The following is a 26,238-nucleotide window of genomic DNA, read 5'->3' on the forward strand; positions in this document are numbered from 1 at the left end:
TATGTGCAGCAACCAATCAGCAGCTACTGAGCATATCTAGATATGCTTTTCAGCAAAGAATATCAAGATAATAAAACAAATTAGATAATAGAAGTAAATTAGAAAGATGTTTAAAATTGCATTCTCTTTCTAAATCATGAAAGAAAAAATGAGGGTTTCATGTCCCTTTAAGAGACTACTATAACTATATCATGAGTTTGCAAATACACTTGTTTATTTCTTTAATTATGTAATCACTATCTGATATGATATTTATTTATAATACAGTGAATCTACAACTAAAAATCAACCTGCTCTATATTTATTAAAACAGTAATATTGTTATGTTTGTTATTGATTCATCAAATCATCTGTCTTATCTAGCAAATGTGCACCATTGCCTCTCTTTGGAATATACTTTAGTTCATTTTTTAAACTTTCAGAGCTTTAAACTTTCCTTTAAAAAGTATTTGCTCAAAGAAAATCTGCAACATATCCCATAATATCAACTATAGATATTCAAAAAATTAGAAAACAACTTTGTTTAATTCCATTTTTTTCTAGAAACATCTTTGTTTTCTTTAACCAGGAATATTGCATTACAATCTAAGCAATGACCAACCAGAGTCCTTGATTTTGTCTCTACTAGAAATTTAGGGGTAGATTTAACAAATGTTGGGCGGACATGATTCGCTATAGCGAACCATGTCCGCCCGATATTGCTAAATGCCAACAGCATACGGTGTCGGCATTTAACATTGCACAAGCATTTCACATTCGCGGCCAATTGGCTGCTAGCAGGGGGTGTCAATCATCCCTCAGAAGTGGTGGACGAGTTAAGAAGCAGCAGTCAACATCGGGAGGAGCAAGCAGCATCGGCTTCTTGATAAATCTCCCTCCATAGCCTTATCTAGATTACCTGTTACAACCAAAATCATTCTGTAATTCAGGGCTCGACAAACCCAGGAGCCAGGTAGCTACTGGCTCTTAGAATTTAACCCAGGCTCCTAACTTTTTCTCTTATTCATTCTCTATATATATATATATATATATATATATATATATATATATATATATATATATATATATATATATATATATATATATATATATATATATATATATATATACACAAATACTGTGGCTGCAAGAAGTATGTCTGGCTACTAAATATTCTTACTGGCTTCTAAATTTTAAACAGATTTGTTGAACCCTGCTTGTAATTACTGACCTCTTTCCTATTAAACTCCACCACAACATTGGTTGTGTCTGTTCCATTTGGAAGAAAGGGTGCGGTATCATCCTCATCATCCACTTTTACCAGGAATGCTTGTTCCACCTTTGTCTCCTCTCTGCTGTCTCTCAATGTACACTTCACCCTGAGATCATAATTCTCCTTCTCCTCCCGGTCCAAGAAATGTGTAAAGCTCACTTCAGAGGAATGACTTTGGTAATGGAATGGGGAGTCAGCCTCTTAAGGGCAGAAACAAAATGGAATATTTTGTTACAAGTCCAAAAAAAGATAAAATTTGTCAACTTAAAAACAATCTTAAAAGGACAGTCTACTTGAAAATTGTTATTGATTAAAAAGGAAGATATTGTGTTTATTCCTTACCTGATATTAATGTGTAATTTACTGTCATATTCTGGCACTGCTGTTGGATTGAACGGGAGTAAAATTGATACAATATTCCCGGTGGTTTGTTCTCTTTGACGTGAAAGGTGAGGTCTGTATTACTAAAGCAGATTTCCTTAGCGAGCGCTGGGGAGCAGCTGGGAGATGTGAAGTTTTGTATGGAGAGCTGAACCACGGCAAAGGAGGCATTGTCACAGTCCTTATCCCGAAACGGATGAGGCATGGCAGACACTTTAAGCCTCACCTTTTGAGATTGTAACAAGCTTCCTCCTGCTGAAGAAATAAAAATGAATAAAATGATCAGGAAGTAACTGAAAACAATATTTTCTGTACATTTTGAATTTAAGCAGGGTCTGTAAGAAAATGGGTCTACATGACACTTAAATACTATTATATTTTTAAAACAAAAACATATATAATTATCAAAAACATTTAATCTTATGCATGATGCAAGTTTTATTCATCCACATATATTCACAGTTACACAAGTTGTGGTATTATTCATTGCTAGACACTTTTATATTGCTGTCATGTAAATCTAGTGCACTATTATATTTATATTTATACCAGCGTTCCAAAGTTTGGGGTCACTTAGACATTGCCTTATTTTCTATGATAATGAGTTTGAACATTAAATAAAGTCATTGACAAGGTTAGAAATAATGAATTTTAAGTGAAGTAATAATAATTGTGTCCTTCAAAGTTTGCTTCAAAGTGTTCAGCAATTATAGCCTTGCAGACCTTGGGCATCTAGTTGTCAGATTGTTGAGGTAATCTGAAGAGATTTCACTCCATGCTTTCTAAAGCATCTTTCACAAGTTGAATTGGCTTGATGGGCACTTCTTATGTACCATACGGTCAAGCTGCTCCCATCTCAATAGGGTTGAGATCTGGTGACTGTGCAGGCAACTCCATTAGACAGAATACCAGCTGACTGCTTCTTTACTAAATAGTTCTTCCATAGTTTAGACCTGTGCTTTGTGTCTTTGTACTGTTGTAGGAAGAAATTGGCTCAAATCAAGCACCGTCCACAGGGTATGGCATTGCAAAATGTAGTGATAGCGTTCCTTCTTCATGATCCCTGTTACAAAGCACCCCCAGACCATCACATTGCCTCCACCATGCATATGGTCTGCATCTCACAAATGTTCTTTTTTGTGATCCGAACACCTCAAACTTAGATTCATCTGCCCATAACACTGTCACTGTCAGTGTCTTTGTTCTTTGACAATCTAATATGCTGTCAGCATTTATCTTTGTACAAGCAGTTCACCAGAACTGCTTGTGCAATACCGCCCCCTGCAGATTCGCCGCCAATCGGCCGCTAGCAGGGGGTGTCAATCAACCCGATCATATTCGATCGGGTTGATTTCTGTCCGCCGCCTCAGAGCAGGCAGACAAATTCTCTCATTTGGAGCATAATTGATAGAATGTGATGTAACAGCCTAGACAGTAGCATTACAGATTATAGGATATAAGACTCTTGCATTAGGATGCTTTTTTTGTATATTTTGTAGTAAGTATGTATTTCAAATAGTTTCAAGCATTAGTTTGTACAACTGGGTATCAAGAAGTTTTGGTTTCTTTGTTTTAATCACTTTGATCCACTTTAATTTCTGTGTCTAACTTTTGTGCTTAGATTGTAATGTTGAAATGTAGAGTCTGGTTGCTATAACAACAGAGTGCTTGTGTAGTAGTGGTAGCTGGACGCCAAGGCAGTTTTGGTTTGATGAAAATATCACTTGCAGCTGCTGGGGGAACAGGTATACATATGAGGTAAGCATATGTCTGAGGCGGGGCATCCCCAAAATGTCACATATGTATTAAATATGTCTTTATTTTTCAAATCCTACAAGTCTCCAGACTTGAAATGTATATTGTATGTGCACTATGGGTCAAATACAGATAACAGTGTATTTATTACATGATTGCTAAGCCCCACGTGAATATCTAGCTTCCTTTTAGAGTTTTTTAGCTTTTGTGTGAGAGTAAACCCGCTTTTCCATTTGAGTTCCTGGCACACTCTAGGGCATAAATATATATACACATACTGCATAGAAGAAGGGGTTTGGTCTCACACAAAAGCTTCTTGCTACTTTGCCCTGCATACTGGGAATCTAGAACCAGACATCCCAACCTGCCAAAACTCATTTCAGGGAGGTGGCTTCACCCACTACTGCGTCGCCACCCACCCCCCCCAGTTCTATATTGGACACCTTGAAACCCTAAATAAGATAGAGACTTATCATTAAAGTAGCTTACCACTAAAGGCACATTTTAAAAAGTAGCTTTATTGCACAACCACATACAACAAACCTATTTTCCAGTGATCGTACGCTTGTTGAATGCTTAAATATTTTAGAATACAAAGTTTAATTACGTGCAGTAAATAAGGTAGTATTTTTTTTTTTTATTATTAAAATCAGGGGGGCTTTTTGGTTACTGATGCATGCTTGGAGGGTTCTATAACGTCCCAGCAACTAAAGGTATTCCTTAAAGAAACACTTTTCCAGATTTGGGCTACATTGGATCATGGTACTTGGAATTTCAGGGAGATTGCATTCCATTTGCTGGCATCAGGGAGCCGCTATTACAATCAGCGAGACTCCCTGAACTTCAGGGAGAGTTGGGTTGTCTGTAGAACTGTTGTGGCACAATAATGGGAGAGAAACAGTAACTAAGAAACTCACAGCATGCCGTGCTTCTTTCTCTGAAAGGGAGCTAGATACTAAGGAGGATAAAAAAAGGATGACCAGGTCTCCGTGGCTCCTGAGTGGTACTTTAACTATGTTTTTAGCTCATTATGGTTAAACACAAAGACTTGCAGGGTAAATAAAGCATTAATGACATGCTCTAATTAATTATATGTCATTTTTGAGAAAGTCCATTTAAGCTTTAATGGTTGTTTGGCCCAGATTACGAGTAAAGCACAAAAACATTAGCGCTATTGTACGCTAACATTGCTTGAACGCAATCAATATCACTATTATTTTTGTGCTCATATTACAAGTTGAAAAAATATTTTTGTACTAGGATGAAATTCTGGGGCTTGCTAACATTTATATTTTGGATAGCATGGGTGCACTAAATCCCTCACATAATAGAATACTATGGGGGTGCTCTGAAAAACTTATGTTGGGATGTAGCTCTAGTGCTAAGCCGATTGTGAGGGAAAAGGTGCACTAAACCTCTGCTAAATAGAGGAGCTCTTTACCTTTAAAACACTGCTCACATATATACATATACAGGTGGCCCTCGTTTTACAACGGTTCAATTTACACCATTTCAGAATAACAACCTTTGTTTCCAGTCATGGGACTGCTATTGAAAAGCATTGAGAAGCAGTGCATTTATTAAAATAGCCAGTAGGTGAAGCTGTCCACTTGTGTTGCAGCAAAGCCAAGCAAGCTGAAATTAATCAGTTTAACCAGACCTGAGCTATCGAGCAGATTTCAAAGGAACAAGATCTTCCTGTCTATAACTCAGTCCAGATTGGAATGCATAGAAAGAACTGTTTGCACAAAAATCCAAGTGAAGTCTGTATTGTGTGATTATTTTATTAGATTTATAATGCTGTTTAGCAAATGTTTTTGTTAATTTAACTTAGTTTCATTATATATTCTGTGTTGTGTGATTATTTTATTAGGTTTATAATGCTGTCTAGCATTTAAAGTCTTCATTTCAAAGCTTTTAAAATAATGTATTAGGTGTTACTTATGACAATTTTGAGAGGGGCCTGGAACCTAACTCCCCCACTTTCCATTGACTTACATTATAAACTGGGTTTCAATTTACAACGGTTTTGATTTACAACCATTCCTTCTGGAACCTAACCCCGGCGTAAACTGAGGGCTACCTGTATAGATACCAGTCCAGCACCTGATCATTAACCATATCCTTTTAAATACCTGTTAAAGGGAAATTAACCTGCTGGACACAACTACACTAAAATGGTTACTATTAGTACTCACTATGTTATTGTTTTTTTCTCCTGCTGTTCCTATTTTTACCCCCAAAAAGAGGCCAGATTGTGAAGTTCCACCTCTTTGTACTGGGGGCTGCCATCTTGGAAAACTGATATTCTCACATACTGTGACAGAGGTAGTGTGTATTTAGAGATCAATGAGGCTGTCATCTTTTTGATAACTGTATAATGTTCTTAAGGTCAGTGTGAATAATACAGAACAGGATTATTCATTATTGGTGAGTGCTTTTTTAAAAATCCTATATTATAAAAGGCCAAGTGTTTGTCTGAAGCCGTCATGCGCAGTAGAGACAAACACTTGGCCTTCCTGCACGTGCACCTCCGCTGTTTAAACAGCGCACAGCTGAGAGACCTTCGCACGCGCACCTCCGCTGTTTAAACAGCGCACAGCTGAGAGACCTTCGCACGCGCACCCACCCGACCTCGCACGCGCACCTCCGCTGTTTAAACAGCAGCGCGGGGAGCAGGAGAACTTAACAGCAGCGCGGGGAGCAGGAGAACTTAACAGCAGCGCGGGGAGCAGGAGAACTTAACAGCAGCCTTAACAGCAGCGCGGGGAGCAGGAGAACTTAACAGCAGCCTTAACAGCAGCGCGGGGAGCAGGTACAGGAGGAGAGAGAGAGAGAGAGAGAGACAGGGGAGAGAGAGAGAGAGAGACAGGGGAGAGAGAGACAGGGGAGAGAGAGAGAGACAGGGGAGAGGGAGAGAGAGACAGGGGAGAGAGAGACAGGGGAGAGAGAGAGACAGGGGGGAGAGAGAGAGAGACAGGGGGGAGAGAGAGAGAGACAGGGGGAGAGAGAGAGACAGGGGGAGAGAGAGAGAGAGAGAGAGAGAGACAGGGGAGAGAGAGAGAGACAGGGGAGAGAGAGAGAGAGATAGGGGAGAGAGAGAAAGAGAGACAGGGGAGAGAGAGAGAGAGAGACAGGGGAGAGAGAGAGACAGGGGAGAGAGAGAGAGAGAGAGAGAGACAGGGGAGAGAGAGAGAGAGGGGAGAGAGAGAGAGACAGGGGGGAGAGAGAGAGAGACAGGGGAGAGAGAGAGACAGGGAGAGAGAGAGAGAGACAGGGGGGAGAGAGAGAGGGAGAGAGAGAGAGACAGGGGAGAGAGAGAGAGACAGGAGAGAGAGAGAGAGACAGGGGAGAGAGAGAGAGAGAGAGAGAGAGAGAGAGAGAGAGACAGGGGAGAGAGAGAGACGGGGAGAGAGAGAGAGAGAGAGACAGGAGAGAGAGAGAGACAGGGGAGAGAGAGAGAGAGAGAGACAGGGGAAAGAGAGAGAGAGAGACAGGGGAGAGAGAGAGAGACAGGGAAGAGAGAGAGAGAGACAGGGGAGAGAGAGAGAGACAGGGGAGAGAGAGAGAGAGACAGGGGATAGAGAGAGAGAGACAGGGGAGAGAGAGAGACAGGGGAGAGAGAGAGACAGGGGAGAGAGAGACAGGGGAGAGAGAGACAGGGGAGAGAGAGAGACAGGGGAGAGAGAGACAGGGGAGAGAGAGACAGGAGAGAGAGAGAGACAGGGGAGAGAGAGAGAGAGAGAGACAGGGGGAGAGAGAGAGAGACGGGGGGAGGGAGAGAGAGAGAGAGAGAGACAGGGGGGAGAGAGAGAGAGAGACAGGGGGGAGAGAGAGAGAGAGAGAGAGACGGGGGGAGAGAGAGAGAGAGAGAGACAGGGGGGAGAGAGAGAGACAGGGGAGAGAGAGAGAGAGAGAGAGACAGGGGGGAGAGAGAGAGAGACAGGGGGGAGAGAGAGAGAGAGAGACAGGGGAGAGAGAGAGAGACAGGGGAGAGAGAGAGACAGGGGAGAGAGAGAGACAGGGGAGAGAGAGAGACAGGGGAGAGAGAGAGAGACAGGGGAGAGAGAGAGACAGGGGAGAGAGAGACAGGGGGGAGAGAGAGAGAGAGAGAGAGAGAGGGGGGAGAGAGAGAGAGACATGGGAGAGAGAGAGAGAGAGACAGGGGAGAGAGAGAGAGACAGGGGAGAGAGAGAGACAGGGGAGAGAGAGACGGGGGAGAGAGAGACGGGGGAGAGAGAAAGACAAGGAGGAGAGAGAGAGAGACAAGGGGGAAAGAGAGAGAGACAGGGGAGAGAGAGAGACAGGGGAGAGAGAGAGAGAGACAGGGGAGAGAGAGAGACAGGGGAGAGAGAGAGAGACAGGGGAGAGAGAGAGAGACAGGGGAGAGAGAGACAGAGACAGGGGAGAGAGAGAGAGACAGGGGAGAGAGAGAGAGACAGGGAAGAGAGAGACAGGGGAGAGAGAGAGACAGGGGAGAGGGAGAGAGACTGGGGAGAGGGAGAGAGACAGGGGAGAGAGAGAGAGACAGGGGAGAGAGAGAGAGACAGGGGAGAGAGAGAGACAGGGGAGAGGGAGAGAGACAGGGGAGAGGGAGAGAGACAGGGGAGAGAGAGAGAGACAGGGGGGAGAGAGAGAGACAGGGGAGAGAGAGAGAGACAGGGGAGAGAGAGAGTGAGAGAGACAGGGTAGAGAGAGTGAGAGAGACAGGGGAGAGAGAGTGAGAGAGACAGGGGAGAGACAGTGAGAGAGACAGGGGAGAGAGAGTGAGAGAGACAGGGGAGAGAGAGTGAGAGAGACAGGGGAGAGAGAGTGAGAGAGACAGGGGAGAGAGAGTGAGAGAGACAGGGGAGAGAGAGTGAGAGAGACAGGGGAGAGAGAGTGAGAGAGACAGGGGGGAGAGAGTGAGAGAGACAGGGGGGAGAGAGTGAGAAAGACAGGGGGGAGAGAGTGAGAAAGACAGAGAGACAGGGGGGAGAGATAGAGAGAGAGAGAGAGAGACAGGGGGGGAGAAAGAGGGGAGAGAGAGAGATAGGGGAGAGAGAGAATATAAAAATAAAAATAAACCACACGGCCCGTGTGAACGGGCTTTAGGACTAGTATATATATATTTTGTGTAACTATAAAACTGTGTAAGAGATGTAATAATATAAGGCTCACATGCTGTATCATCCGCACTAAATCTAGCTGTCAAAAAGAGGGCAATATTCCTGATCTGACTGTGAGTGTGAACTACTTCTGTCACAGACTGTGAGAATACCTGAGCTCTAAGATGGCTGCGCCCAGTATGTAGAGGTGGCTGTTCAGTAACTGGCATCTTTAGGGTATAAAAATGTGGAAAACTGATTTGAAAAGAACTGCACAAATAGGATGAAATGCAATAACATTATAGTAGTAGTTACTATTCTTTTGTAGTTGTGCTCAGCAGTTTAATCTCCCTTTAAAATATGGTTTCACTAATAATCCTAGATTTTACAGTTAAAGGAATAGTCTAGTCAAAATTAAACTTTTATGATTCAGCTAGAGCATGCAGTTTTAAGCAACTTTCTAATTTACTCCTATTATCAGGTTTTCTTTGTTCTCTTGGTATCTTTATTTGAAAAAGCAAGAATGTAAGTTTAGAAGCCGGTCCATTTTTGTTTCAGTACCTGGGTAGCCCTTGCTGATTGGTTGCTAAATGTAACCAACAAATAGCAAGCACTACCCAGGTGCTGAAACAAAAATGGGCGGGCTTCTTGCTTTTTCAAATAAAGATACTAAGAGAACGAAAAAAAATTGATCATAGTAGTAAATTAGAAAATTGTTTAAAATTGCATGCTCTATCTGAATCATGAAAGTTTAATTTTGACTAGACTATCCCTTTTAAAAACAAAATTTATGCTTACCTGATAAATGTCTTTCTTTCCGGGCATGTAGAGTCCACAATTCATTCCAATTACTAGTGGGAATTCAACTCCTGGCCAGCAGAGCAGTTAAGTGTCACTTTCCTTACCCATGACCCCCAGTCATTCAGCTGAAGGAAAGGGAAAAAGAAGATAACACAAGGGTATAGAGGTGCTTGAGGTTTATACAAAAAAACTGCCGTCTTAAATTTAAATAAGGGTGGGTCGTAGACTCTCCATGGCCGGAAAGAAATTTATCAGGTAAGCATAAATTTTGTTTTCTTTCCTATGGCATGGAGAGTCCACGATTCATTCCAATTACTAGTTGGAACCAATACCCTAGCTAGAGAACACAGAATGAAAGGGAGGGAGAAAAAGAAAGGCGGACCGAAACAGAAGGCACCACCGCTTGAAGAACTTTACTCTCAAAAGAAGACTCAGCCGAGGCAAAAGTATCAAATTTGATGGTTTTAAAGGTATGCAATGAGGACCCTTTGGCCGCCTTGCAGATTTACTCCACAGAAGCTTCATTTCTGAAAACCCAGGAAGAAGAGACAGCTCCAGTGGAAAGAGCCATAGTTCACCCAGGAGGCTGTTGTCCAGCTGTCTCATAATCTAACCGGATAACACTACTCAACTAGAAAGATAAAAGAGTAGAAGAGGCCTTCTGACCCTTACTCTGCTAGAGAAAACAACGAACCAGAGCAGAAGATTGCCAAAAATCTTAAAAGGCTTGAAGGTAAAAAAAATTAAGCACGCACAACGTCCAGGTTATGCAACAGGCGTTCCTTCTGAGAAGAAGGATTGGGACAAAAAAAGGAAGAGCCTCAATTTCCTTATTGACATTGCAAACCGACACTACCTTAGGAGGAAATCCCAGCTTAATAAGGACCGCCTTATCCGCATGAAAAATATGGTAAGGGATCACACTGCAGAACTGAAAACACAGAGACTCTGCAAGCAGGAGAAACAAAACTTTCCAAGATAACAACTTGATATCAACTGAAAGCATCGGCTCAAATGGAGCCTGCTGCAAAACTTTAAGAACAAGATTAAGGCTCCAAAGAGGAGCAACTGGTTTAAACAGAGGCCTGATTCAGACCAAGGCTTAAACAAAAGATTCAACATCTGGCAGATCTGCCAGATGTTTGAGCAAAAAAAAATAGACAGTGCAGAAATCTGACCCTTCAGAGTGCTGACTGACAAACCTTTCTCCAGGTCCTCCTGAGGAAAGACAAATTTCTGGGTACCCTTACCCTGTCCAAGAGAAAACCTTTCGATTCACACCAATAAAGGTATAAACGACATACCATATGGTAAATTCTACAAGCAACCGGCTTACGAGCCTGAAGCATAGTCTCAATGATCTTCCCAGTTAGGCCACGCCTAGCCAAAAACTAGGCGTTCAATCTCCAAGCCGTCAGCTTCAGAGAATTCAGATTTGGGAGAAGGAAAAGGACACTGAAGAAGAAGGTTCTTCCTCAGAGGAAACCCCCAAGTGGGGAAAGATGACATCCTCACTAGATCCGTGAACCAGATCCTGTGAGGCTAGGCAGGAGATATTAGAATTACAAGTGTTCTCTCCTGATTGAAACAAGCAATGACTCGTGGAAGGAGAGCAAATGGAGAAAACAGGAATGCTCGACCGAAGATCTAAGGCACCGCTAGTGTATCAATCAGATTGGCTAGAAGACCTCTTGATCTTCACCTGTACATAGGAAGCTTGGCGTTTCGATGCAACACCATCAGATCCAACTTCAGACCCCCATCTGAGGGTTATCATGGAGAATACCTCCGGATTGAGAACCCACTCCCTGGGATGAAAAGTCTGTCTGCTCAGAAAATCTTCTTCCCAGATGTCCACCCCTGGAATATGGATGGCAGATAGGAGACAATTGTGAGATTCTGCCTACTGAATAATGCGGGTTACCTCCTACATTGCTAACGAACTCAGAGTTCCACCCTGGTGGTAGATGTATGCCATGAAGGAGATGCTGCCCCATTGAAATCTAATAAACTGGACCAAAACTAGTTGAAGTCAGGCTAATAATGCATTTAAGATAGCTCACAATTCTATGATGCATATGGGAAGAGAAGATTCCTCTCGAGTCCAAAGCCCCTAAGCTTTAAAGGAGCCCTAAACTACTCCCAAGCCTGACAGACTGGCGTCCATAGTCACATTCACCCAAGAAGGTCTCAGAAAGAATGTACCCTGAGACAGAAGGTCCTGTGAAAACCACCACGAAAGAGAGTCTCTTGTTACAGAATCCAGAGCTATCCTCTATGATAGATCTGAGAGGTCTCCGTTTCATTGACTGAGCATGCATAGCTGTAGAAGTCTCAGATGGAACTGAGCAAATCGAATGATGTCAATGGAAGCAACTGTCAGACCAAATACCTCCATGCACTGAGCCACTGATGGACGAACAGAGGTCTGAAGTAAAAGGCAAGAAGTAAAAAGCCTGGATTATCTGACATTTGTCAGAAAAATTTACATGGGTAGACAATCTATAATTATTCCCAAGAAACACACCCTGGTATCTAGTTCTAGGGAACCCCATTCCAGATTCACCTTCCACCCATGGGAACGTAGAATAGACCACAACATCTGTGCATGAGATTTTGCTAGCTGAAAAGATGGCGTTATAACCAAGATGACGTCTAGGTAATGTGCCACTGCTATTCCCTGAGATCTGACCACCGTCAAGAGAGCCCATAGAATCTTTGTAAAGATTTGAGGAACCGTAGTCAGGCCAAAGGAAATGGTAACAAACTGGAAATGTTTGTCCAGAAAAATAGACAGCAGAAACTGGAGATGTTCCCTGTGAATGGGAAAATGAAGATACACATCCTTCAGAATGATGGAAGACAAAGAATGACCCTCCAGGCTGAATGGAACAATAGTCTCCATTTTGAAGGACGGAACCTTGAGAAATTAATTGAGACACTTTAGGTCTAAAATTGGACGTAAAGTTCCCTCTTTTTTGGGAACCACAAAAAATTTGAATAGAATCCTTGACCCTATTCCTCATCCAGGGTAGATAGACCTGTATGCAAAAAGTTTGTCCCTTCTATTGAAAGAAAAGGACATATATCTAAAATTAAGCATATACCTACACAGCAGAATACTACAAATATACAACAGAAGAGTATTAAAATAAGCAAATAGAATGTTTATAGCAATCTCTATCCTATGGTTTACTGCGTAGAGGAGCGATAAACTATGAAAAATAAAATTCCAAAACATACATTTAGAATTATTCACATCAAACATAAGCAGATCATACTTATAACAATCTCCCGTATACATTAATACTTCAGAAAGTACAGGGATAAAATGTTTATCCCTAAGAACATAATTTTAATATGCCCAGTAGGCAAAAGGTGAATATGCATATGATATGATCCATCATATATTCTACTGCAGAAATATAGGATTTTTAAAAATGTCAGGAAGATCAAAGAAGTTCAAGCAGATATTCTGTTAAAACAGAATTCAGAGATACTATACTCAAAAGGTAGGGATAAAACAAAACACAGAAGATAATCTCTAAACTTATGCTATATCTCAGGCTCAGACGTCATGAAAGGTCACACACAGGAGGATATACCCCAGGAGATCCTATATAAATACACTCCAGTAGAAATTACAAGAGTAACGTTTTGCTTCACCAAGAAAATAATTAATCATACTCATGAAAACAGTCTCTGCACTGAGAAAATCCCATTCTCTCAAATATAAAGAAGACAAGGATAACTACAATAGTCCTCAGGATATTACATGTTGCACCAAGAAGCATGTATGAAATCCCAGAGACATCTGCATAGCTTAAATAATGGAAAATACAAACAACAGGAGAAAGGTATATGAGTACATTTACCCCAATCATACCCTGCAATAATACATACACCTGACCTGAACAACAAATCAGAGTACATAACAGTCAGACAAGGACAAATTTATAGACATAAGTCAGTGTCTTTGATATCAGTATCTAATGAGGATAGGGAAAAACGGAAAATTCATAAGGTGCAGTAATAAAAAAGAGCCACTAGATGGAAGCAGACACGAGTATACTGCAGAAATATAGAGAAATACAGTGAAAGTAGAGACCAGTCTTTTGAATAACATAAAAAAACAGCAGTCTACCATCATACTGTCATACATAAACTTCATATCCCAGAACACCATCTATAGGGAAATAAAACACCTTTACATATGTCCCTAGAAAACGTCTGCACTTAATCAGAACTCCTTCTAGTTAAAATGCTTGCTAGCAATGCTGAAAGAGCCTGATCTCTCTGAGGATAGGGTTCTTAACTCACAGATACGGCTGCTATCATAAACTATATAGAAGTTCAAGTGTTGCAGCTTACATGGGTATTAAACCCAGGACTGCTGACTTCTATTACTGAATATTACTGCAGAGTCACAGTTAGCCTTAGCACCTAAGTTCCTAGATTCTCTTAATAAAAGCACGCCAAACACACCGCCATTGGCGGGAAGAGACGCGGCGTTAGAAACTTAAAAATGGTGCTGACTATACTGGTCTATAGAGATCAGCTAACAGACGCAAATAGTGCCACAGGGGAGAAGCTTAACATATAAAGAAGACTGTGGCCGCGCAGTCTCACAAGGATAAATAAAAACTTACTGCCCATACACATGAACAGGAGCTCCAGTGTTACCCAAGTACACACAGAAGAATCCTGATATAAGCCCCACATACGGAAATCCTGAATATAAGCCCCACATACAGAAATCCTGACTATAAGCCCCACATACCGAAATCCTGAATATAAGCCCCACATACAGAAATCCTGACTATAAGCCCCACATACAGAAATCCTGAATATAAGCCCCACATACAGAAATCCTGACTATAAGCCCCACATACGGAAATCCTGAATATAAGCCCCACATACGGTAACATTAGGTTAAACCCATGACAATGCACAGAGACCAGACTTTTGTTCGAGGTAATAGGAAGGATTAAGTCTACCTATTCATAGTGCCTCATAGCGAACACAGATAAGCTGTAAACCAACAGTCACTTTGTTTTCTCGGATTGCCGTTAAATCTCTAATTGGAGACCACTCTAGCTACAAGGCTCCACCATGCAGCATGCACAATCTCAACCAACACTATTTTAGGAAAGATAGATCCGTGGCCCGTACCTCTGTTACCAGCATAACTACGCTGGATGCTAGAGGTCTAAATTCACAGAGAACAGCGAGCTATGCCTCTCAATTATTTAAATAGAGACTCTGCCAACCTAATAAAAGAATCAGAGTGCATAATAGTGAAGAAGCCAAAACTAACGCTTAATCCTCACTTCTGTAGTTTACAGATATTCCTGCCCCATGTAATAAAATAGCAAAAGTCCCCCCCCCTTTAGCTGTAAAGCCCCCTCACTTAGACCACTCCGTTACCAGGCCATGGAGGAATAAGGGAATCAGAGACTTACCAGTCTTGCAGCTTTCTCAGCAGCCCCCCGGTGTGACAGAAAAAACTTCTTCCTGGCAGGGACCCTGGAGCTTCAGCTGCAGTGTAGGACAGGAACAGCATCTTAGGTGTGACAGATAGAACCAACGTCTGACATGGACCTGTAGACAAGAAAAACAGAGTAACCAACTGGTTTTCTATAGAGGGGTAGCATTGATGTTAGAAAACCTCGCTGTTTTCTAACTGCTAAAAACCACCATTACTCTTACTAAAGAGATTGACATGGACACAGCATAGCCCCCATCCTTGCTTGCAGGGAAAAGTATCCAATAAAGGATTAAAAATCTTTAGACACCATCTTCGCACATCCTTCCTTGACAGAGGCGAAGAGAATGACTGGGGGTTATGGGTAATGGAAGTGACACATAACAGCGCGGCTGGGGTGCTCTTTGCCTCCTCCTGCTGCCCAGGAGTTTAATTCCCACTAGTAATTGGAATGAATCGTGGACTCTCTATGCCATAGGAAAGAAATGTATAAATATAAGCAAAATACTTTATATGAAGATATATTTGATATGTTTACGTGTTTTGTTACGCGTAATTTCAAGCGTTAAAAATTTACTTCAGGTGTCCGGAAAAAAAAATCTGCGCTAATTTTTGTTGTGGTTAAGTGCTTAATTTATAATATCAGCAATAAAAGTGCTCCCTGCCCTATTCGGTAAAAGTAAAGGTAGCACTAAAGTAAATGATGACCAGGTTAAAATTCTCTTGCAAACGTTACCATTCTTGATTTTTTTCTAGAAAATTATTACAAATATAGGCACACACTCTTAAAAAGGTTTGTCGCCCCTGATCTATAGCAGCATTATAAATCCATTGTTTATTCTGCTCGCCCTATTATACATCTCTACAGTTATTATATCCAGTGGTTATTCTGCTCGCCCTATTATACATCTCTACAGTTATTATATCCAGTGGTTATTCTGCTCGCCCTATTATACAACGATACCGTTATTATATCCAGTCGTTACTCTGCTCGCCCTATTATACAACGATACCGTTATTATATCCAGTCGTTACTCTGCTCGCCCTATTATACAACGATACCGTTATTATATCCAGTCGTTACTCTGCTCGCCCTATTATACAACTCTACAGTTATTATAGCCAGTGGTTACTCTGCTCGCCCTATTATACAACTCTACAGTTATTATATCCAGTAGTTACTCTGCTTGCCCTATTATACATCTCTACAGTTATAATATCCAGTGGTTACTCTGCTCGCCCTATTATACAACTCTATAGTTATAATATCCAGTGGTTACTCTGCTCGCCCTATTATACAACTCTACAGTTATAATATCCATTGTTTATTCTGCTCGCCCTATTATACAACTCTACAGTTATAATATCCAGTGGTTACTCTGCTCGCCCTATTATACAACTCTACAGTTATAATATCCAGTGGTTACTCTGCTCGCCCTATTATACAACTCTACAGTTATTATATCCAGCAGTTACTCTGCTCGCCCTATTATACAACTCTACAGTTATAATATCCAGTGGTTACTCTGCTTGCCCTATTATACAACTCTACAGTTATTATATCCAATGGTTACTCTGCTCGCCCTATTATACAACTCTACAGTTATAATATCCAGTGGTTACTCTGCTTGCCCTATTATACAACTCTACAGTTATAATATCCAGTGGTTACTCTGCTCGCCCTATTATACAACTCTACAATTATTATATTCAGTGGTTACTCTACTCGCCCTATTTTACAACTCTACAGTTATTATATACAGTAGTTACTCTGCTCGCCCTATTATACAACTCTATAGTTATTATATCCAGTGGTTACTCTGCTCGCCCTATTATACAACTCTACAGTTATAATATCCAGTGGTTACTCTGCTCGCCCTATTATACAACTCTACAGTTATTATATCCAGCAGTTACTCTGCTCGCCCTATTATACAACTCTACAGTTATAATATCCAGTGGTTACTCTGCTTGCCCTATTATACAACTCTACAGTTATTATAATCAGTGGTTGCTCTGCTCGCCCTATTATACATCTCTACAGTTATAATATCCAGTGGTTACTCTGCTTGCCCTATTATACAACTCTACAGTTATTATATCCAATGGTTACTCTGCTCGCCCTATTATACAACTCTACAATTATTATATTCAGTGGTTACTCTACTCGCCCTATTTTACAACTCTACAGTTATTATAAACAGTAGTTACTCTGCTTGCCCTATTTTACAACTCTACAGTTATTATAGCCAGTAGTTACTCTGCTCGTCCTATTATACATCTCTACAGTTATAATATCCAGTGGTTACTCTGCTCGCCCTATTATACAACTCTACAGTTATAATATCCAGTGGTTACTCTGCTCGCCCTATTATACAGCTCTACAGTTATTATAGCCAGTGGTTACTCTGCTCGCCCTATTATACAACTCTACAGTTATAATATCCAGTGGTTACTCTGCTCGCCCTATTTTACAACTCTACAGTTATTATAGCCAGTGGTTACTCTGCTCGCCCTATTATACAACTCTACAGTTATAATATCCAGTGGTTACTCTGCTCACCCTATTATACAACTCTACAGTTATAATATCCAGTGGTTAATCTGCTTGCCCTATTATACAACTCTACAGTTATTATATTCAGTAGTTACTCTGCTCGCCCTATTATACAACTCTACAGTTATAATATCCAGTGGTTACTCTACTCACCCTATTATACAACTCTACAGTTATTATATCCAGTAGTTACTCTGCTCGCCCTATTATATAACTGTACAGTAATTATATACAATGGTTACTCTGCTCGCCCTATTATACAACTCTACAGTTATTATATTCAGTGGTTGCTCTGCTTGCCCTATTATACAACTGTACAGTAATTATATACAATGGTTACTCTGCTCGCCCTATTATACAGCTCTACAGTTATAATATCCAGTGGTTACTCTGCTCGCCCTATTTTACAACTTTACAGTTATTATAGCCAGTGGTTACTCTGCTCGCCCTATTATACAACTCTACAGTTATAATATCCAGTAAAAAAAATCTGCGCTAATTTTTGTTGTGCTTAAGTGCTTAATTTATAATATCAGCAATAAAAGTGCTCCCTGCCCTATTCGGTAAAAGTAAAGGTAGCACTAAAGTAAATGATGACCAGGTTAAAATTCTCTTGCAAACGTTACCATTCTTGATTTTTTTCTAGAAAATTATTACAAATATAGGCACACACTCTTAAAAAGGTTTGTCGCCCCTGATCTATAGCAGCATTATAAATCCATTGTTTATTCTGCTCGCCCTATTATACATCTCTACAGTTATTATATCCAGTGGTTATTCTGCTCGCCCTATTATACATCTCTACAGTTATTATATCCAGTGGTTATTCTGCTCGCCCTATTATACAACGATACCGTTATTATATCCAGTCGTTACTCTGCTCGCCCTATTATACAACGATACCGTTATTATATCCAGTCGTTACTCTGCTCGCCCTATTATACAACGATACCGTTATTATATCCAGTCGTTACTCTGCTCGCCCTATTATACAACTCTACAGTTATTATAGCCAGTGGTTACTCTGCTCGCCCTATTATACAACTCTACAGTTATTATATCCAGTAGTTACTCTGCTTGCCCTATTATACATCTCTACAGTTATAATATCCAGTGGTTACTCTGCTCGCCCTATTATACAACTCTATAGTTATAATATCCAGTGGTTACTCTGCTCGCCCTATTATACAACTCTACAGTTATAATATCCATTGTTTATTCTGCTCGCCCTATTATACAACTCTACAGTTATAATATCCAGTGGTTACTCTGCTCGCCCTATTATACAACTCTACAGTTATAATATCCAGTGGTTACTCTGCTCGCCCTATTATACAACTCTACAGTTATTATATCCAGCAGTTACTCTGCTCGCCCTATTATACAACTCTACAGTTATAATATCCAGTGGTTACTCTGCTTGCCCTATTATACAACTCTACAGTTATTATATCCAATGGTTACTCTGCTCGCCCTATTATACAACTCTACAGTTATAATATCCAGTGGTTACTCTGCTTGCCCTATTATACAACTCTACAGTTATAATATCCAGTGGTTACTCTGCTCGCCCTATTATACAACTCTACAATTATTATATTCAGTGGTTACTCTACTCGCCCTATTTTACAACTCTACAGTTATTATATACAGTAGTTACTCTGCTCGCCCTATTATACAACTCTATAGTTATTATATCCAGTGGTTACTCTGCTCGCCCTATTATACAACTCTACAGTTATAATATCCAGTGGTTACTCTGCTCGCCCTATTATACAACTCTACAGTTATTATATCCAGCAGTTACTCTGCTCGCCCTATTATACAACTCTACAGTTATAATATCCAGTGGTTACTCTGCTTGCCCTATTATACAACTCTACAGTTATTATAATCAGTGGTTGCTCTGCTCGCCCTATTATACATCTCTACAGTTATAATATCCAGTGGTTACTCTGCTTGCCCTATTATACAACTCTACAGTTATTATATCCAATGGTTACTCTGCTCGCCCTATTATACAACTCTACAATTATTATATTCAGTGGTTACTCTACTCGCCCTATTTTACAACTCTACAGTTATTATATACAGTAGTTACTCTGCTTGCCCTATTTTACAACTCTACAGTTATTATAGCCAGTAGTTACTCTGCTCGTCCTATTATACATCTCTACAGTTATAATATCCAGTGGTTACTCTGCTCGCCCTATTATACAACTCTACAGTTATAATATCCAGTGGTTACTCTGCTCGCCCTATTATACAGCTCTACAGTTATTATAGCCAGTGGTTACTCTGCTCGCCCTATTATACAACTCTACAGTTATAATATCCAGTGGTTACTCTGCTCGCCCTATTTTACAACTCTACAGTTATTATAGCCAGTGGTTACTCTGCTCGCCCTATTATACAACTCTACAGTTATAATATCCAGTGGTTACTCTGCTCACCCTATTATACAACTCTACAGTTATAATATCCAGTGGTTAATCTGCTTGCCCTATTATACAACTCTACAGTTATTATATTCAGTAGTTACTCTGCTCGCCCTATTATACAACTCTACAGTTATAATATCCAGTGGTTACTCTACTCACCCTATTATACAACTCTACAGTTATTATATCCAGTAGTTACTCTGCTCGCCCTATAATACAACTCTACAGTTATATTATCCAGTGGTTACTCTGCTCGCCCTATTATACAACTCTACAGTTATAATATCCAGTGGTTACTCTGCTTGCCCTATTATACAACTCTACAGTTATTATATTCAGTGGTTGCTCTGATCGCCCTATTATACAACTGTACAGTAATTATATACAATGGTTACTCTGCTCGCCCTATTATACAACTCTACAGTTATTATATTCAGTGGTTGCTCTGCTTGCCCTATTATACAACTGTACAGTAATTATATACAATGGTTACTCTGCTCGCCCTATTATACAGCTCTACAGTTATAATATCCAGTGGTTACTCTGCTCGCCCTATTTTACAACTTTACAGTTATTATAGCCAGTGGTTACTCTGCTCGCCCTATTATACAACTCTACAGTTATAATATCCAGTGGTTACTCTGCTCGCCCTATTATACAACTCTACAGTTATAATATCCAGTGGTTAATCGGCTTGCCCTATTATACAACTCTACAGTTATTATATTCAGTAGTTACTCTGCTCGCCCTATTATACAACTCTACAGTTATAATATCCAGTGGTTACTCTACTCGCCCTATTATAGAACTCTACAGTTATTATATCCAGTAGTTACTCTGCTCGCCCTTTTATACAACTCTACAGTTATAATATCCAGTGGTTACTCTGCTCGCCCTATTATACAACTCTACAGTTATAATATCCAGTGGTTACTCTGTGTCAGGGATTTATCTCTTTTCACGCTGTACCTTTAAGAAAGTGAACTCACTAGCCCTATTTAAGGCTCCTCCCAACAGAACTCATTGCTTGGTATTTTGTTGCTCAGTGACAAGCTGCTCCTGAAGACACCTAGCCGTTTATACAACTTTGTATTTCAACTTATTGCTTTCTAAACTCACCCTGAGTTTCTGCCCACTTGAATCAACCTGCAGATACTCTTTTGTGCCTGAAGATTTTCACCATTTATTCAGTCAGAGATTTGTCAGTCTCTCTCCTGTATTGAAGCTACTCCCTGCAGCGTGTGACGTCACGCCCGACATTCTCCCGCCGCGGTTCTCTGTCAGGATCACTATGATACCGCTGGGACTTGTTGCTGTCTGGTAACAGTATTACTTTGCTCAATTGCCATCTCCTGTAATACCTGCCTGTATATATTGCATTGTATGAACTGTGTGTATTGCTGCAACTTCATTACACTTACGCTTGCTATATATGTTAACTGTGAAACTCTCACTTACTGGATATTCATAGTCACTTCAGATATCAAACATGCACTAAACTTATACTGCAACTTACCAACTTGCATACAAATAACTGTGACAAAGATTCATACTGCTACCATCTCTCATTAACGGACTGCCTAAGCATTCTTCAATCTTTATTATAAATAACCTCCATTCTGCTTGAAAAGAACTGTTTGCTTTAACTTCAACTTTATCTGTTTCATGAGATAAACACAGCTTCTTATACTCTGACTGAAATAACTAATATTCATTATCAAAGTATGGTTTACAAAATGCCCACAGCTTGATTTATTTAGATAACAAAGTACTGTGTGAATTTCGGTATGTTTGCTAAAGCCTGCTGCATAAACTATTTTCACTGCTTGTGTGTTTGAATCAAGGCACCTGCTCTAATTAACTCTTTCACTACTGTTGAAATTACATTCCTATAAGACTTACTCTCTTTTCTGCTGCAAGCAGTTATTGTTGCGTGAAGGTTCCGTTTTCACTCAGCTACCCTGCTGTAGTGACCCTCAGATCAATGAGCATAGCAGGGTTCCCTTAAGTTAAATCTGTGGGAATCCGAGGTAAGGTGTGAGACTGAGTGGTCCTGCATAAAGCAGTAAGCTGTAGTAGTAGTGTTCTCTAAAACAACTAAACATATCTTTACACTCTGCTTGCCCTATTATACAACTCTACAGTTATTATATTCAGTGGTTGCTCTGCTCGCCCTATTATACAACTCTACAGTAATTATATCCAATGGTTACTCTGCTCGCCCTATTATACAACTCTACAGTTATTATATTCAGTGGTTACTCTGCTTGGCCTATTATACAAAACTACAGTAATTATATCCAGTGGTTACACTGCTTGCCCTATTATACAACTCTACAGTTATTATATCCAGTAGTTACTCTGCTCGCCCTATTATACAACTGTACAGTTATTATATCCAGTGGTTACTCTGCTCGCCCTATTATACGTCTCTACAGTTATTATATGCAGTGGTTACTCTGCTCGCCCTATTATACAACTCTTACAGTTATTATATCCAGTGGTTATTCTGCTTGCCCTATTATAGAACTCTACAGTTATTATATCCAGTGGTTACTCTGCTTGCCCTATTATACAACTCTACAGTTATTATATGCAGTGGTTACTCTGCTCGCCCTATTATACAACTCTATAGTTATTATATCCAGTGGTTACTCTGCTCGCCCTATTGTACAACTCTACAGTTATAAGTAGTTACTCTGCTCGCCCTATTATAGAATTCTACAATCACTCTGTTTGCCCTATTTTACAACTCTACAGCTATTATATACAGTGGTTACTCTGTTTGACCTATTATACAACTCTTACAGTTATTATATACAGTGGTTATTCTGCTTGCCCTATTATACAACTCTACAGTTATTATATCCAGTGGTTACTCTGCTCGCCCTATTATGCAACTCTAAAGTTATTATATCCAGCAGTTACTCTGCTCGCCCTATTATACAACTCTACAGTTATAATATCTAGTGGTTACTCTGCTCGCCCTATTATACAACTCTACAGTTATAATATCCAGTGATTACTCTGCTCACCCTATTATACAAGTCTACAGTTATAATATCCAGTGGTTACTCTGCTTGCCCTATTATACAACTCTACAGTTATTATATCCAGTGATTGCTCTGCTCGCCCTATTATACAACTCTACAGTAATTATATCCAATGGTTACTCTGCTCGCCCTATTATAAAACTCTACAATTATTATATTCAGTGGTTACTCTGCTCAGCCTATTATACAACACTACAGTAATTATATCCAGTGGTTATTCTGCTTGCCCTATTATACAACTCTACAGTTATTATATCCAATAGTTACTCTGCTTGCCCTATTATACAACTGTACAGTTATTAAATCCAGTGGTTACTCTGCTCGCCCTGTTATACAACTGTACAGTTATTATATCCAGTGGTTACTCTGCTCGCCCTATTATACATCTCTACAGTTATTATATGCAGTGGTTACACTGCTCGCCCTATTATACAACTCTACAGTTATTATATCCAGTGGTTACTCTGCTCACCCTATTATACATCTCTACGGTTATTACATGCAGTGGTTACTCTGCTCGCCCTATTATACAACTCTATAGTTATTATATCCATTGGTTACTCTGCTCGCCCTATTGTTCAACTCTACAGTTATAAGTAGTTATTCTGCTCACCCTATTATAGAATTCTACAGTTATCATATCCAGTGGTTACTCTGCTTGGCCTATTTTACAACTCTACAGCTATTATATCCAGTGGTTACTCTGCTCGCCCTATTATACAACTCTTACAGTTATTATATCCAGTGGTTATCCTGCTTGCCCTATTATACAACTCTACAGTTATTATATCCAGTGGATACTCTGCTCGCCCTATTATACAACTCTACAGTTATTATATCCAGTGGTTACTCAGCTCGCCCTATTATACAATTCTACAGTAATTATATCCAGTGGTTACTCAGCTCGCCCTATTATACAACTCTACAGTTAGTAAATGTTGTGATTAATCTACTTGCCATATTATATCATACATCTCTACAGTTATTATATCCAGTGGTTACTCAGCTCACCCTATTATACAATTCAACATTTATTATATCTAGTGGTTACTCTGCTTGCCCTATTATACATCTCTACAGTTATTATATCCAGTAGTTACTCAGCTCGCCCTATTATACAACTGTACAGTTATTATATCCAGTGGTTACTCAGCTCGCCCTATTATACAACTGTACAGTTATTATATCCAGTGGTTACTCAGCTCGCCCTATTATACAAACTGTACAGTTATTATATCCAGTGGTTATTCTGCTCTCCTTATTATATAACTCTATAGTTATTATATCCAGTGGTTACTCTGCTCGCCCTATTATACAACTCTACAGTTATAATATCCAGTGGTTAATCGGCTTGCCCTATTATACAAACTCTACAGTTATTATATTCAGTAGTTACTCTGCTCGCCCTATTATACAACTCTACAGTTATAATATCCAGTGGTTACTCTACTCGCCCTATTATACAACTCTACAGTTATTATATCCAGTAGTTACTCTGCTCGCCCTTTTATACAACTCTACAGTTATAATATCCAGTGGTTACTCTGCTCGCCCTATTATACAACTCTACAGTTATAATATCCAGTGGTTACTCTGTGTCAGGGATTTATCTCTTTTCACGCTGTACCTTTAAGAAAGTGAACTCACTAGCCCTATTTAAGGCTCCTCCCAACAGAACTCATTGCTTGGTATTTTGTTGCTCAGTGACAAGCTGCTCCTGAAGACACCTAGCCGTTTATACAACTTTGTATTTCAACTTATTGCTTTCTAAACTCACCCTGAGTGTGACGTCACGCCCGACATTCTCCCGCCGCGGTTCTCTGTCAGGATCACTATGATACCGCTGGGACTTGTTGCTGTCTGGTAACAGTATTACTTTGCTCATTTGCCATCTCCTGTAATACCTGCCTGTATATATTGCATTGTATGAACTGTGTGTATTGCTGCAACTTCATTACACTTACGCTTGCTATATATGTTAACTGTGAAACTCTCACTTACTGGATATTCATAGTCACTTCAGATATCAAACATGCACTAAACTTATACTGCAACTTACCAACTTGCATACAAATAACTGTGACAAAGATTCATACTGCTACCATCTCTCATTAACGGACTGCCTAAGCATTCTTCAATCTTTATTATAAATAACCTCCATTCTGCTTGAAAAGAACTGTTTGCTTTAACTTCAACTTTATCTGTTTCATGAGATAAACACAGCTTCTTATACTCTGACTGAAATAACTAATATTCATTATCAAAGTATGGTTTACAAAATGCCCACAGCTTGATTTATTTAGATAACAAAGTACTGTGTGAATTTCGGTATGTTTGCTAAAGCCTGCTGCATAAACTATTTTCACTGCTTGTGTGTTTGAATCAAGGCACCTGCTCTAATTAACTCTTTCACTACTGTTGAAATTACATTCCTATAAGACTTACTCTCTTTTCTGCTGCAAGCAGTTATTGTTGCGTGAAGGTTCCGTTTTCACTCAGCTACCCTGCTGTAGTGACCCTCAGATCAATGAGCATAGCAGGGTTCCCTTAAGTTAAATCTGTGGGAATCCGAGGTAAGGTGTGAGACTGAGTGGTCCTGCATAAAGCAGTAAGCTGTAGTAGTAGTGTTCTCTAAAACAACTAAACATATCTTTACACTCTGCTTGCCCTATTATACAACTCTACAGTTATTATATTCAGTGGTTGCTCTGCTCGCCCTATTATACAACTCTACAGTAATTATATCCAATGGTTACTCTGCTCGCCCTATTATACAACTCTACAGTTATTATATTCAGTGGTTACTCTGCTTGGCCTATTATACAAAACTACAGTAATTATATCCAGTGGTTACACTGCTTGCCCTATTATACAACTCTACAGTTATTATATCCAGTAGTTACTCTGCTCGCCCTATTATACAACTCTACAGTTATTATATCCAGTGGTTACTCTGCTCGCCCTATTATACATCTCTACAGTTATTATATGCAGTGGTTACTCTGCTCGCCCTATTATACAACTCTTACAGTTATTATATCCAGTGGTTATTCTGCTTGCCCTATTATAGAACTCTACAGTTATTATATCCAGTGGTTACTCTGCTTGCCCTATTATACAACTCTACAGTTATTATATGCAGTGGTTACTCTGCTCGCCCTATTATACAACTCTATAGTTATTATATCCAGTGGTTACTCTGCTCGCCCTATTGTACAACTCTACAGTTATAAGTAGTTACTCTGCTCGCCCTATTATAGAATTCTACAATCACTCTGCTTGCCCTATTTTACAACTCTACAGCTATTATATACAGTGGTTACTCTGTTTGACCTATTATACAACTCTTACAGTTATTATATACAGTGGTTATTCTGCTTGCCCTATTATACAACTCTACAGTTATTATATCCAGTGGTTACTCTG

General features: G+C 39.9%; 1 protein-coding gene across 1 annotated transcript in view; it reads right to left on the bottom strand.

The window, feature by feature from the left end:
• RET (ret proto-oncogene) overlaps positions 1–26,238 on the bottom strand; it is a 97,041-nt gene that overhangs the window by 58,506 nt on the left and 12,297 nt on the right. Inside the window, exons 3-4 of the mRNA XM_053692885.1 lie at positions 1,595–1,888; positions 1,211–1,452 (exon numbers count right to left, since the gene is read on the bottom strand). Coding sequence (XP_053548860.1) covers positions 1,211–1,452; positions 1,595–1,888 — 536 coding nt within the window. The remainder of the gene's footprint in view (positions 1–1,210; positions 1,453–1,594; positions 1,889–26,238) is intronic.

Source organism: Bombina bombina, chromosome 9 (genome assembly GCF_027579735.1).
Source record: "Bombina bombina isolate aBomBom1 chromosome 9, aBomBom1.pri, whole genome shotgun sequence".
Taxonomy (NCBI): domain Eukaryota; kingdom Metazoa; phylum Chordata; class Amphibia; order Anura; family Bombinatoridae; genus Bombina; species Bombina bombina.